Source organism: Sphaerodactylus townsendi, linkage group LG02 (genome assembly GCF_021028975.2).
Source record: "Sphaerodactylus townsendi isolate TG3544 linkage group LG02, MPM_Stown_v2.3, whole genome shotgun sequence".
NCBI lineage: Eukaryota > Metazoa > Chordata > Lepidosauria > Squamata > Sphaerodactylidae > Sphaerodactylus > Sphaerodactylus townsendi.
Window position 1 is genome coordinate 166,509,068 of NC_059426.1, and position 13,371 is coordinate 166,522,438.

General features: G+C 46.6%; 2 protein-coding genes across 2 annotated transcripts in view; both read right to left on the minus strand.

Moving 5' to 3' along the window:
• The window catches only part of LOC125426857 (SERTA domain-containing protein 2-like), a 751,974-nt gene that overhangs the window by 206,225 nt on the left and 532,378 nt on the right, over positions 1–13,371 (minus strand). The window lies entirely within an intron of this gene.
• Positions 1–13,371, minus strand: part of CEP170B (centrosomal protein 170B) — a 112,437-nt gene that overhangs the window by 16,703 nt on the left and 82,363 nt on the right. The window contains exons 15-17 of the mRNA XM_048484648.1: positions 9,439–9,685; positions 3,527–3,664; positions 1,415–1,430 (exon numbers count right to left, since the gene is read on the minus strand). Of these exons, the coding sequence (XP_048340605.1) occupies positions 1,415–1,430; positions 3,527–3,664; positions 9,439–9,685 (401 nt within the window). The remainder of the gene's footprint in view (positions 1–1,414; positions 1,431–3,526; positions 3,665–9,438; positions 9,686–13,371) is intronic.

Consider the following 13,371-nt stretch of genomic DNA (forward strand, 5'->3'; position numbering starts at 1 on the left):
CACATAATTCTAGGAAGCACCAGAAACTTTACCATAGTGTTCCCACCGATTCCTAGAGCAACATAATGTCACTTCCAGTTTTTCCTGGAAGGGATGTCATGGCACACACAACTCACAGAAATCACTACACAAGCTATACCTGCCAATGACAGACCGATGCAGCTTTTAATATATTTTAGCTACTTTTTGTGACTGAATCTGAACCCATTTTATTGTAATGTGTGCTCTCATTTTTTAAAAAATAATCTTATTTTCTCTATAGCCATTCCAGAAAAAAAGGAATCTCCACTGGTAGGAACAAAACAATATTAGTCAGCAGAAAAATTAGACTGCCTCTAAATAAAGCAGTTTGGGATGAGAAAGCATGTTTAAAAATGTAGCTTTTAGGTTCAGTTTCAAAACCCAAGTCTTTAGTTTCAGTGTGGGGGAAGCTGCACGTATTACAAAGCACCAAGCGAAGCACACATACGCACACAAAAAGACTCTATATCTCTATACTAATCAATCTATTTCTGGGAAAGGGGTGTGTGCATATCAATATTTTACTTACAGGCAACAAAAAGTCCAGCTGAAACTGTGAGGCAAGAGGGAGAATTGTTATCGGGCAGCTCGAAACAACAAGATCTGCAGGCGAGTGATTTAATTCTAACATTATCCACGATTTAATTCGAACCCGGCAAACGATGACCCTGCCTAACTTTACTGAGCTTGGTACAACCAGCTGAAAGAATTAGAAAAGAGGTTTTGTTTCTGGAGTTCGGGACGGCTCACTGAAGTGATGATATGGCTAGTTTGTGCGTAAAAGGATGACACAGGATCAATTGGCTAACCTCTTCTCTATCTTTCTCATTTTGTATCCCACCCTTTCTCCAAGGTGTTCAGTGCAGCCTGGGTGCTGTTCTCCCATCCAGATTTTATTCTCACAACAACTTTGTTATTCTTTGTTATCCTCCCAGGGCCACCTAGCAATCTGCATGGCAGGGTGCTAAATCTGGAATAAGCTTGAGCAATACAGAAGAAATTCGGGAAAATTCGGATGTGGCTTGATTCAGCTCCCTTTAAATCCGGCGCCCCAATCCACGCCAAAAAAAGAACACTTCCTACATTTTTAAAGGGAGCCCAGAGGGTCTCTTTAAATCCACCCCCTTCAGCATGGATTGGGGGGGGGGTGAATTTAAAGGAACCCACTAGGCTCCCTTTAAACACCCCCGAATCTATTTGAACACCAGAATTGCAATTTGGATTCAGGCATTCAAATGGATTTGGTTCGGGTTGCATTCGGGAACGCTTGAATTCGGCCCAAATACAAGCCGAATTTTCTGAATCAGGCCCGATTCGGCTGTTTTGGCATTTCAGCCATGCCGAATTGCCAACTCCCAAACTTGAATCTGAGACACTAATCAGAACACCACACTGGCTCTCTTGCCTTTGGAGGTTTGGAGTCAAGGCACTGGACTTGTGGTATCACTCGGTAAATCTTGGGATATCCCTGTCCCACAGAAAGCAGCGATGGCCTTTCCTAATACTTTTTAAGAACAGCAAACGTCAACATAAGGTGGAGAGCCTCACTGTTGGAAGGCACGCCCAGGCTAAAGAGAACTTGATTACACAAGACCTATCATCCACATTTTCAAATATGGTGAGCAGAGGTGTACCAAGGGCGTTGCAACAGTCAAAGCTGTCCACCTGGAAGGAACTAACTTCTACTACCATCTAGACTTGAAGGCGTAAGAGTAGCAATTCTAAGGGGGCACAAATGAGCTTGCAGAATGAATGAACGTGGAGAGTTAATGAGGAAGTCTGTCAAGCCCCCCCCTCCCTGAGTCTTGTCATGGGTTACCAGGGAGACCATGACACCGGGGAATCCTTTGCTCGGGCTTATGCTTGCTTTGTTTAAGGATGGTTGTTAACAGTTTCTCAGGCCAGCCAAATGCCACTTGCTCCTTATCAGGTTTTCTGCCCTGGAGAAGCTGCACGGTCTGTGAATGCTTTCACTTTCGGGGAAAACCCTTACAGGGAAGGGAGGGAGGGAGGGAGAGAGGGGGAAAGCTCCGAAGAACTGTAACTAGCCCATGGTCACCCAGCTGGCATGAGTTGGGGTGCACAAGCTAATCTGGTTCACCAGATAAGCCTCCACAATTCCAGTGGCAGAGCGGGGAATCTAACCCGATTCTCCAGATTAGAGCGCACCTGCTCTTAACCACTGCACCATGCTGGCTCTCTAGAGGGAAAATAGGCTGCTGCTTTGTAGAAAATATGTTAGATTTGGCAAAAACTTCTGAGTGTAGCTGTTCGCTACTCCGATGCAATAAACCTGATGTTTGCAACCGTGAGTCTGGTTATTGGGAGGCGTGTGACAGACACAAGGAAGTCATGGTTTCCAAGAAAAAGTTGGCCAGTGATTGGGGTGAAGTAGGGTAGGTTAAAATTCGCTTTTATCAACTCCGGAAGCCAAGATAATGATTTCGAACCAGGTCAACGGATTCTGGAAATATGTCCAGGTTTAAATTTTCAATGTGCGGGAGAATTATTCAGACTGGATATCAGAGGGAAAATTTTCCAGTTAAAGAAAAAGAAGAATACGAGTTTGGATTCATATCCCCCCTTTCTCTCCTGTAAGGAGACTCAAAGGGGCTTACAATCTCATTTCCCTTCCCCCCCACACAACAAACACCCTGTGAGGTGGGTGGTATTGAGAGAGTTCCGAAGAATCGTGACTCGTTCTTCCGTTGGGGTCACTTCAGCAGGGCATGTGTTGGAGTGCACAAGTTTAATCTTTATAGTTTCATCAGATCAAATTCCACAGCTTCCGGCAGCAAAGTGGGAAATCAAAACTCTGGTGCCCTCCAGGATTGAAAGTGCACCTAAGCTCGCACCATCACTTTCGCCACTATGCTGCCTCTTCTAAAATTGTGGAACAGTGGAATCAGCTACCTAGAGAGGTGATGAGCTTTCCGTCACAGGTAGTCTTTAAGCAGTGGGTGGGCAAACACCTGTCTAGGGTGCTCTACGGTGATCCTGTATGGCCCCTTCCAACTCTCTGATTCTGACTCTGAGCACCTTTTAGGAGCTCCCTGAAAAGGGAACTGAAAGAAGATGTGGGGGCAGAACTTAAAAAAATTAACCCATTAAGAGGAAGCTTGCAAGCACATTTGGACTGTCTAGCTCTTCCGGTGTTTCACTGCTCAAGTAAGAACGAATAATTTTTAGTCAAGGGGAATAACCGTAAGTGAAGGGTGCTTGAGAATGTACCAAAGGTGTTATGTGGGTTTCCCTGCTGAGAAAGCCATGTTGTTTATTATATTCCCTCATGTAAATACGTCAAAATCCAGAAAATGGGGAAGGTAAAGGAAAATAACAAGAGTCTCTTTGCCAATAACCTGAAGCAGAATTATGTCCTTCTAAGTCCTAAAAAAGATGCAACTGTGCTAGGAGAGCCTTCGTTTTACCGTTTTCTGTATTGCTTCGTGGCGACAAATCTTAATCCGTAGCCGTCTCAATTCTTCAAGGTTTTCGATGCTATAGTATGGTGTTTTCTCGCAAGTTTGGTACAGAACTGAGGGACGTGCTGGGCCCTGAGGAGCTCTGGGAATCTCCGTCTCCAGCAACGTCATGAATCTCTCGAGCGAGGATTGCGACGTCCTTCACCAAAGTCTGGCTTAATCTGGAGGAAGAGAGTGAAAATCGTTTAAAAAACACGAGACCGCACATCAACCAAGCTCAGTGTAAATATTAAAAACCTTTCAAGAATGGGACTCATTAGTTTGGAGAGGAGATGTCTGAGGGGGGATATGATTGAAGTCTACAAAATTATGCATGGGGTAGAAAATGTTGACAGAGAGAAATTTTTCTCTCTTTCTCACAATACTAGAACCAGGGGGCATTCATTGAAAATGCTGGGGGGAAGAATTAGGACTAATAAAAGGAAACACTTCTTCACGCAACGTGTGATTGGTGTTTGGAATATGCTGCCATTATGAGGTGGTGATGACCACTCAACCTGGATGATAGCTTTAAAAGGGCTTCTTGGACAGATTTCTGGAGGAGAAGCCCATCCATGGCTACCAATCTGGATCCTCCGCGATCTGAGATGGCAATGTAAGCTCTTGTATAAGACCAGGTGCTTTTCCCAGGAGCAGCAGCAGCAGAAGGCTTTCTCATTGCTTCTACATCCCGGTAATGCGAGTTCCTTTTAAAGGCACCTTTTGGAAAATAATTTCCGGTGATGGAAGTAGCAGAATGCTTTCGACCTCAGATCGGACTCCTTGGTCCGGATCCAGCAGGCTGGGTTCCTCTTATGTTCTTATTGTTCTTGAATTGCTCAAATTCCACTTTGCCTTTGCTATCCCTCCTGGAGGAATGGTACCTCATTCTCATTATGATCTGTATATTAACTGGCGTCTTTAAGGCAGTTTGAATCCTATAATACAACAAGGAAATGAAGTATATCTCTTTTCCTTTGCCGCTGCTTTTGTGCTGAATGAAACCTTTAAGATGTCTTTTTTTGAAACTTTGGGGACTCTCTTTGGGGTTTATTCTTTGGGGTTTATTCATCTCTCAACCCTGCTTGGGAAAGTACACTTGAATATTTCAGTTCCCCAACCAACACTGGCGCAACCAGAGAATCGATTCACGCTTCATTTGATTAAACTACCTAGTTAGTAGCTTGCAGCCCTTTTTTCCTTCTTTCTTTTCTGTTTTTTTTTTTTACACACACAAAACGACAAGGTTTCCAAAATATTCCAAAGCTGTCTCCTTGGAAGCACAAGCGCTGCACACGATAGAATTGGCAACGTTCGGTACAGCATGACTAATCGACAAGCTAGGTTTGTCTGGGGCTAGAGGAGTGCATTCTAATATCTCAATTACGCGATTAAGTCCAGCCTCAACAAGCAGGGATAATTTCCCTTTGAACTCTTACTTGCTATTCTGCGCAGCATCTCCCGGCTAATTCAGACCTCAACGGGGGAGAATGCCAAGACTACAATTATGGACTGGCCTCCTTGGAAATTTCAATAGAGCCTTCTCTGCTGCCGAAAGCCATACTGATCCAAGGGGAGGCATCTGGCTTTAGCTTCTGCAATACCCAAAGCGCTCTTGATGGAACAGGTTTCTTTTTAGGAAGCCGAGCTGCTTTTTCTACTTTGAGGTCACAGAATCATAGAGTTGGAAGAGACCATAAGGGCCATCAAGTCCAATCCCCTGTAATGCAGGAACACACAATCAAAGCATTCCCAACAGATGGCCATCCAGCCTTTCTTAAAAAACCTCCAAAGAAGGAGACTCCACCACTCTCCCAGGCAGTGAATTCCACTGTCGAACAGCCCTTACTGTTAGGAAGTCCTTCCTAATGTTTAGGTGGAATTTCTTTTCTGGCACCTTGAATCCATTACTCCGTGCCCTAGTCTCTGAGGCAGAAGAAGAAGAAGAGGAGTTTGGATTTATATCCCCCTTTCTCTCCTGCAGGAGACTCAAAGGGGCTTACAATCTCCTTGCCCTTTCCCCCTCACAACAAACACCCTGTGAGGTAGGTGGGGCTGAGAGAGCTCCGAGAAGCTGTGACTAGCCCAAGCTCACCCAGCTGGCGTGTGTGGGAGTGTACAGGCTAATCTGAATTCCCCAGATAAGCCTCCACAGATCAGGCGGCAGAGCTGGGAATCAAACCCGGTTCCTCCAGATTAGATACATGAGCTCTTAACCTCATACGCCACTGCTGCTCCAGAAAAGAAAACAAGCTTGCTCCCTCTTCACCATGACATCCCTTCAGATACTGAAACATGGCTATCATGTCCCCCCTTAACCTTTTCTTCTCCAGACTGAACATCCCCAGCTCGCTAAGACTCTTTGTAAGGAATGGACTCCAGACCTGTTACCATTTTTGTTGCCCTCTTCTGAACCTGTTTCAGCTTTTCAATATCCTTCTTGAACTGCGGTGCCCAGAACTGTACACAATCTTCCAGGTGAGGTCTGACCAATGCAGAACAGAGGTACAATAACATTTCTCGATCTTGTCACTGTACTATTGGTACAGCCCAGAATTGCATTGGTACACTGGAGGCCGCAAAAGATCCTCAACCTTTACGAAAGCAATTTCCATAAATGGAAATGCTTTCCAAAATGCAAGTTTTTAGCTCTTTTTCCAAGACATCGCTAAAATAGATTGCGTTTTCAAACCACTTCCACACCTGTTTGCAAGTGGATTTTGCTATTCTGCACAGCTTTAAAGAGCACTGAAAGCAGTTTGAAAGTGCATTATTCTGCATGTGCGGAATGAGCCTTTGAGTCCAGTAGCGCCTTAAGGATCAACAAGATTTCCAGGGTATAAGCCAGGGGTCCCCAACCTTTTTGACCCATGAGCACCCTTGGAATTCTGACACAGAGTAGGTGGGTGCAGCCAAAAGCCGGCTGCTGCAGGAGACAGGACCGACCACAAAATGTCAGGGAGTGAGGTAATGCATAACTTTAATAGTAAACCTTCAACACTTCAGACAGAATTGATGTTTCACGGAATGCATTTTATAATGAACGTGCTCTTTAACATGCTTTTTCCTTATACACACAGCTTACTTTGTCTCACTGAAAGACAGCCAACATGGTGTGGTGGTTAAGAGCAGGTGGATGCATAATCTGGAGAACCAGGTTTGATTCCCCACTCCTCCACCTGAGTGGCGGTGGCTTATCAGGTGAACCAGATGTGTTTCCACACTCCTACATTCCTGCTGGGTGACCTTGGGCTAGTCACAGTTCTTTGGAACTCTCTCAGCCCCAAATACCTCACAAGGGCCCTGTTTGCACGGCGGCAGCAGCGGGGACTGCTCGCACGAGCAGTCCCGGCTCCCTCCCTAGTTGGAGAGGCGGTTCCGCATGGTTGCCCTCTGCTCGGTCGCCCTCCCCCACTCACCTGCTTCTCCAGCGTCGCTTTGGAGGGCTGCAGGGACCCTCCCGCGCTGCTCTCCAACCCCTGGAGGTCGGAGGACAGCGTGGGAGGGTCCCTGCAGTCCTCCAAAGCGATGCTGGAGAGGCAGGTGAGTGGGAGCGATGGGGGAAAGGGTAGCTTCCCTGCGGTGCACTTCGCACTGCGCTGCCAGGAAGATGCAGTTTTTTAAAAACCTCGCTCAATGTGCGAGGTTGTCAGGGACGGCTTCACGCCACCCGGGGAAAGGCAGGACGGCGCTGCTGCAATGCAGCAACGCCGGCTATGCGAACGCTCTCCCAGGGACGGCGTTTTTGCCGTCCCTGAGACGCTTCATTTAGCCTATGCGGAAAGGGCCAAGGTGTCTGTTGTGTGGAGAGGAAGGGAAAGGAGTAAGCCACCTTACAGGAGAGAAAGGTGGGGTATAAATCCAAACTCCTCTTCTTCTACATTATACCCTGTTTTTCCATCATTTGAGTATTACAGGCTGCTTAAGCTGAACATATTTACAGAACACCAAGCTCTGCGTAACGCTCCAGAGTACCTCAAAAGCTGCCTTTCCTTAAACAGTCTGATGCACTGCTCTGAAGCAAATTCAGACAACAGCTAACCACAATAACATGGTCACCAGGTTTCTTCAACAGCAATTTACCATTTCAACCTCTCACAGTACATCTACCTCAAAGGGTTTTCTGTAATTGCAACAAGATACAGGTCAAAGATGAAATTTTCTAGAACAAGAAATAGTAAAATGTAGCCTTTATACTTATCTATCACATGTTTATCTTGCTTTTCCTCCAAAAACAAAAAAAAACAAAACTCCAGGCAGTGTCTATGGCTCTCTACTTATCTCCATTATGGCTTCACAAGAAGAATAAAAGCCTTTGGATTTATACCCCGCTTTTCTCAACTGTCCCAAAGTGGCTTACAAACTCCTCCCCTTCCTCTCCCCACAACAGGCATCTTGTGAAGAGGGTAGAGCAGGGAGAGTTCTGAGAGAACTGTGACTGGCCCAAGGTCAATCATAAACAACAAATCCCCTGTCTGGCTCTGATGCAGAATTAAAAACTCCATTTTAATATAAACATTTTAAAATACATCAATGAACATATAAGTTATACATGCAATGGACAACAACAACAATAATTTGAGACCCCACATAGACTCATGCACAAAAAGGGAGAGAGATTCTCTGAACCAATGTATACACAACAAGTCTCTACCATGAGAACATCATATTCAATGAATTGTGCACGGTTTGAATATCATGTTCTCATGGTAGAGACTTGTTGTCAGCCAGTAATTTGGTTCAGTATAAATCTACCTCCTCAGTAGCATGACAAGATATGGGTCTCAAATTATTGCTGTTATCCAGTGTATGTATAGGACTATATGCTCACTCGATGTATTTCAAAATGCTTACAATATTAAAATGGGAGTTCTAATTCTATATTAAACTGAACGAGAATGTGTTGTTTATGATTGACATTTATACAGTCTCAGGCTTTGTTTTGTATTGCACTGGCCCAAGGTCACCCAGAAGGCTCCATGTGTAGAAGAGGGGAAACAAATCCAGTTCACCAGATAAGAGTCTGCTGCTCACGTGGAGGAGTGGGAACCAAACCCAGTCCTCCTGATGACACTCCTCTGCTTGTAACCAGTACACCCTGCTGGTTCTCAATACCCCTAAAACGCTACTTAAGACTGAGGAAAGTTTCTGGCCCATGGTCAACTTTCTCCTAACATGCTGTTAGCATTTTAAAGGGAAAATTGGGGGGGGGGGGGAGTTTAGTATCGCTTTCCACCTTCAAAATACTAACAATAAAGGCAGCCGAGTTTCAGCTAGCAAAAATGGTGGCGGGGAGGGTGGTTAAAAAATTCAATCCCTTCTCTGTTCCCACTGACAACACAGCTGGACACACTGACAGGGGTCGTGATCTTTGCCACTACAGTAAAAAATTACAACGGACGTATAATGCCAATTGTTGTCATCACAGTTTGCATGCAGATCTGCTTTTAGTCATTTAACATATTTCCCATTCTACTGCTGCATTTTAGAGCTAAAGAAGAAGAGTTTGGATTTATATCCCCCCCTTTCTCTCCTGCAGGAGACTCAAAGGGGCTTACAATCTCCTTGCCCTTCCCCCCTCACAACAAACACCCTGTGAGGTAGGTGGGGCTGAGAGAGCTCCGAGAAGCTGTGACTAGAACAAGGTCACCCAGCTGGCGTGTGTGGGAGTGTACAGGCTAATCTGAATCCCCCAGATAAGCCTCCACAGCCCAGGCAGCAGAGCTGGGAATCAAACCCGGTTCCTCCAGATTAGATACACGAGCTCTTAACCTCCTACACCACTGCTGCTCCAGCCCTATCCGGGGGGGGGGAGCTGAATCTTCTGGGGGGAGCAGTCCATGGCAGCTCGGGGGGGTTTGCCCTCCCCAGGGCACTGACCACAGTGGAGGGGTGACCACTCTGGAATGTAGCAGCCATGGCCCTCCACAGCATTGGCACCCTGACCCCAACCCACCTGGCTATTTCCGCAATCTCCGCCGTCTGAGCGATGAAGTTGTAGGGGTCCCGTTCATCGTAATCTTCCTCTTCGGTTTCTCGGCTGCTGCTGCGCTTCTGTTTGGTCAGCCCGGCACCTCGCGGCCTGGGCGTCTGGGTGGCTGTTGAAGTATGGGAGCGTTTGTGTTTAGGAGAGCTGTGGTTTGAGCCATACTCCTCCTCGGAAGTAGAGGTATAATCTGAGCCCTGCTGCCGCCGCCTCGAAGCTTATTAAACAAAAATGAATTGGTTTCGGGTGGCGCGGGAGAAGAGGAAAGAGAAAAAGGGGAGAAAAGACTTTTCAGGTTGACTTCGAAGGGGAAGGAAACAAAACGCCAATACAAACCAGCCCAAGAATGACAGGGGAAAAGGGGGCCGGAAGCCTTCCGTGCATAACCACAAAGTGGGACTGAGAACCAAGAGAAACAGTTTGTGTCCTAACCACGGGGGGACCCAAGACAGTCATTTTTACGGTATATTTCAACACATACCTATGACCAAAATTGTCCTGATTCCTTCACAGACAACCCAGTGACCTCAAGCTGAGGGGGAAATTGTGGGATCGCCTGTGGGTCACAGCAGGTGAGATACCAGGGGAATTCATGGTTAGGGTCTCCCGGTTTTGTTTAAATGCGAATAGAAGCTGTTTCAGGTGACCTAAGGAGGGGGAAATGTTAACCTGTGTTGACTGTGAGGCTTTGTTTCTTTTTTTTTAGAGACCTAACAATATGGCGGGGTCAGTTCTGGTTGGTGAAAACTGCACAAGGTTTTTCGCTCCTCGTGAAACATTTCACCATGTGTATTCCAGAATTCTTCAGTCAAGAAGAAGACTTTTTAAAAGAAGAGTTTGGGTTTATACCGTGCTTTTTTCAAAGAAATCAGAAAGCATCTTACAAACTCCTTTTCCCTTCCTCCCCCCACAACAGACGCCTTGTGAGGTAGGTGAGGCCGAGAGAGTTCTGAGAGAACTGTGACTAGCCCAAGGTCACCCAGGAGGCTTCACGGGGAGGAGCAGGGACACAAATCAAGGTCATCAGATTAGAGTCCCCTGCTCTTAACCACCTCACCATGCTGGCTCTGAAGGGGTAAGAAGAATTTTAACATGCTTGCAGTGCAGATGTTTTGTGAAAATATATATGAATGGCGGTTTTTATTTACTCCTTTACCTGGCACAAATTAGCTAGTCACGACAGGCGGGAATGACTGAATGTTGTGCCACACAATGCTTGTGAGACAGTCAGCTGTGGCCCACTTCATGTTACAACAATCCTACACCCAAGGGGCCACATGTGGACTTCTAATTAATTCCTCTAGGGGCCATGCTTTGTTGTCGGAATTTTGCAACATATGATGCAGTCCCAATTCCTCATTATGCACAGAAGGCCCCAGTGAAAACAATTAAGAAGGTTAGATTCCCCTCACGTTCTCCGTCCAGATGGCTTCATTCACAAATGCGGATAAGTAACCCCTCGGAGATGACCAGGAGAGCAGAAATGCTTGGCTTGTTTACACATTCAGGAACATCCTAGGTGCTCTATTTAGTTCTGTTATAACCTTCAGCCTGTGGGTTTCAAACTGTAAAGCAAATCAGAGGATCGGGGGGGGGGGGGGGGCATGAAAGGATCTTGCAGCAGACACCCCCATGTAAGTTCTCAGGGGTGGTTCCTCCCAACAGGAAGAGGGGAAAAGTCATTTCCTGTCTCCCCGGTGGGACAGCGGGAACCACCCACAAGATGTCCTCTCGCTCAGGGGGAAAGTAGGGAATCTATGAGCGCTTCTGACCACAAAAGGCTCTCTCCTCCAGACTTATTCCCTAGCTGGCTGGTCGCAGGCCTGATTTAAATGTGACACTGCTGAAACCAAGCTTTTCCTGTGCTGCTTTGCACAGGCTTAGCATGTCGTGTACACTATGCTGCAATCAGAGCAGCTATAGATGGTCAGTGCATGCACCAGAGATAAGGCCGTTCAGAGACCCCTCCATTTTGCGGAGGGGGATTTGTTGGTGGTCTCAGATGCCAGGACTGGCTTCAAGACAGGCCAGGGCTTTTACAGCTTTTTCAGGTTTCCTGTGTTACAGGGAAGCCCTCTGGAGAGGATAGGGCAGCGCCGGAGAAGCGTCGTCTCCACCTGCTCGCCTGATCTGGATGGGGCTGTGAAGATCATACCCCCAAAATCTTGTTGGTCTTTCGGCTGCTGTGGGACTCGAATCTAGCATATAGGATGAAGTAAGAAGAAGAAGAAGAAGAAGAAGAAGAAGAAGAAGAAGAAGAAGAAGAGGAAGAAGAGGAAGAAGAGGAAGAAGAGGAAGAAGAAGAAGAAGAAGAGGAAGAAGAAGAAGAAGAGGAGGAGGAGGAGGAGGAGGAGTTTGGATTTATATCTCCCTTTGGATTTATATCTCCCTTATATCTCCCTCCCTGGAGAACTGGGTTTGATTCCCTGCTCTGCCACTTGAGCTGTGGAGGCTTATCTGGGGAATTCAGATTAGCCTGTGCACTCCCACGCACGCCAGCTGGGTGAGCTTGGGCTAGTCACAGCTTCTCGGAGCTCTCTCGGCCCCACCCGCCTCACAGGGTGTTTGTTGTGAGGGGGGAAGGGCAAAAAGGTTGTAAGCCCCCTTGAGTCTCCTGCAGGAGAGAAAGGGGGATATAAACCCAAAACTACTCCTCCTCCTCCTCCTCCCCTCTTATAAGGATACTCAAAGGGGCTTACAATCTCCTCTCCCCTTCCCCCCAACAATAAACACCCTGTGAGGTGGGTGGGGCTGAGAGAGCTCCGAAGAACTGTGACTAGCCCAAGGTCACCCAGTTGGCATGTATTGGAGTTCACAGGCTAATCCAGTTCCCCAGATAAGCCTCCACAGCTCAAGCAGCAGAGCGGGGAATCAAACCCGGTTCTCCAGATTAGAGTGCACCTGCTCTTAACCACTACGCCGCCGCTGCTCCCACAATCCACAAAAAATCGATACTGAAATAAATGTTGTCGGTTTTTAAGGTGTCACGGGAATTTAATTTTATTCCCCCTAGTTAAGGCAAGTTAATGAAATAACGAGCGCTCAGCACCTCAGACTAACTGACGGTGTAAACAAGCCCAGCAAGTAAGAAAGAAAACCTTTACCAAGAAAGCAGCTCCATCTGGTGTTTGTTTTCAACAAGTCTCTCGGTGCAGATAACCTTAATTATCTCCGTGAGCTTTCTCGGTTGGCCTGCCAGTATTTGCAAGGTCGCATTTCGCAGGAAAGTTAACAGGCAAAGCTCTACCACAGAAGCAGGTGGTTTCTGGTCACAGCCAGTCAAGGCAGAAAACCCGCTCATTTTGGATCCCTGGAACAGAGGTTTTTCCAAGCCACAAGAGATGTTTTCCTAATGACCGAATCCAAATCTGATGACGGTGACTTGATAACAATTCCCAAAACACTATCTGGTACTTTGACAGAACAAGGCTGTATTTAATCTTATCTCTGTTAACCTGTTTGCCGACTTGTTTCTCAAGAGAAAAGGCGTTAAGGTGTACGTCGATAGCAAAGGCCGAAAACTACGAACACCCGTACCCGTTCTATAAAGCCCAGCCAAGAACCGCAGTCTATGAGGCTTTAGTACCAAGTAAAGTACCCTTCTAAAGGACTTCGAGCATTAGTAGGGTTAAGCCATGTACCGAGTCTTAAGGAATCCTGAGGTTAATTATACACTTGAAATGGTTAGTTGTTCTGGCAAAGGAATGGAAGGACAAAACCAATTCATTTAAAATATAAAACGAGATAGGTTGGGGTGGAGGGTCTCTTGGCAAAGGGTTCTTGGCAGCAGAATCAAACAACAATTCATAAGGGGAGGTGTGATCCCCCGGCACTCTATGTTGCGGCTGGCCTCTACCCGGGCCAGGGCCTTTACGGCCCTGGTCCCAGCCTGGTGGAACACTC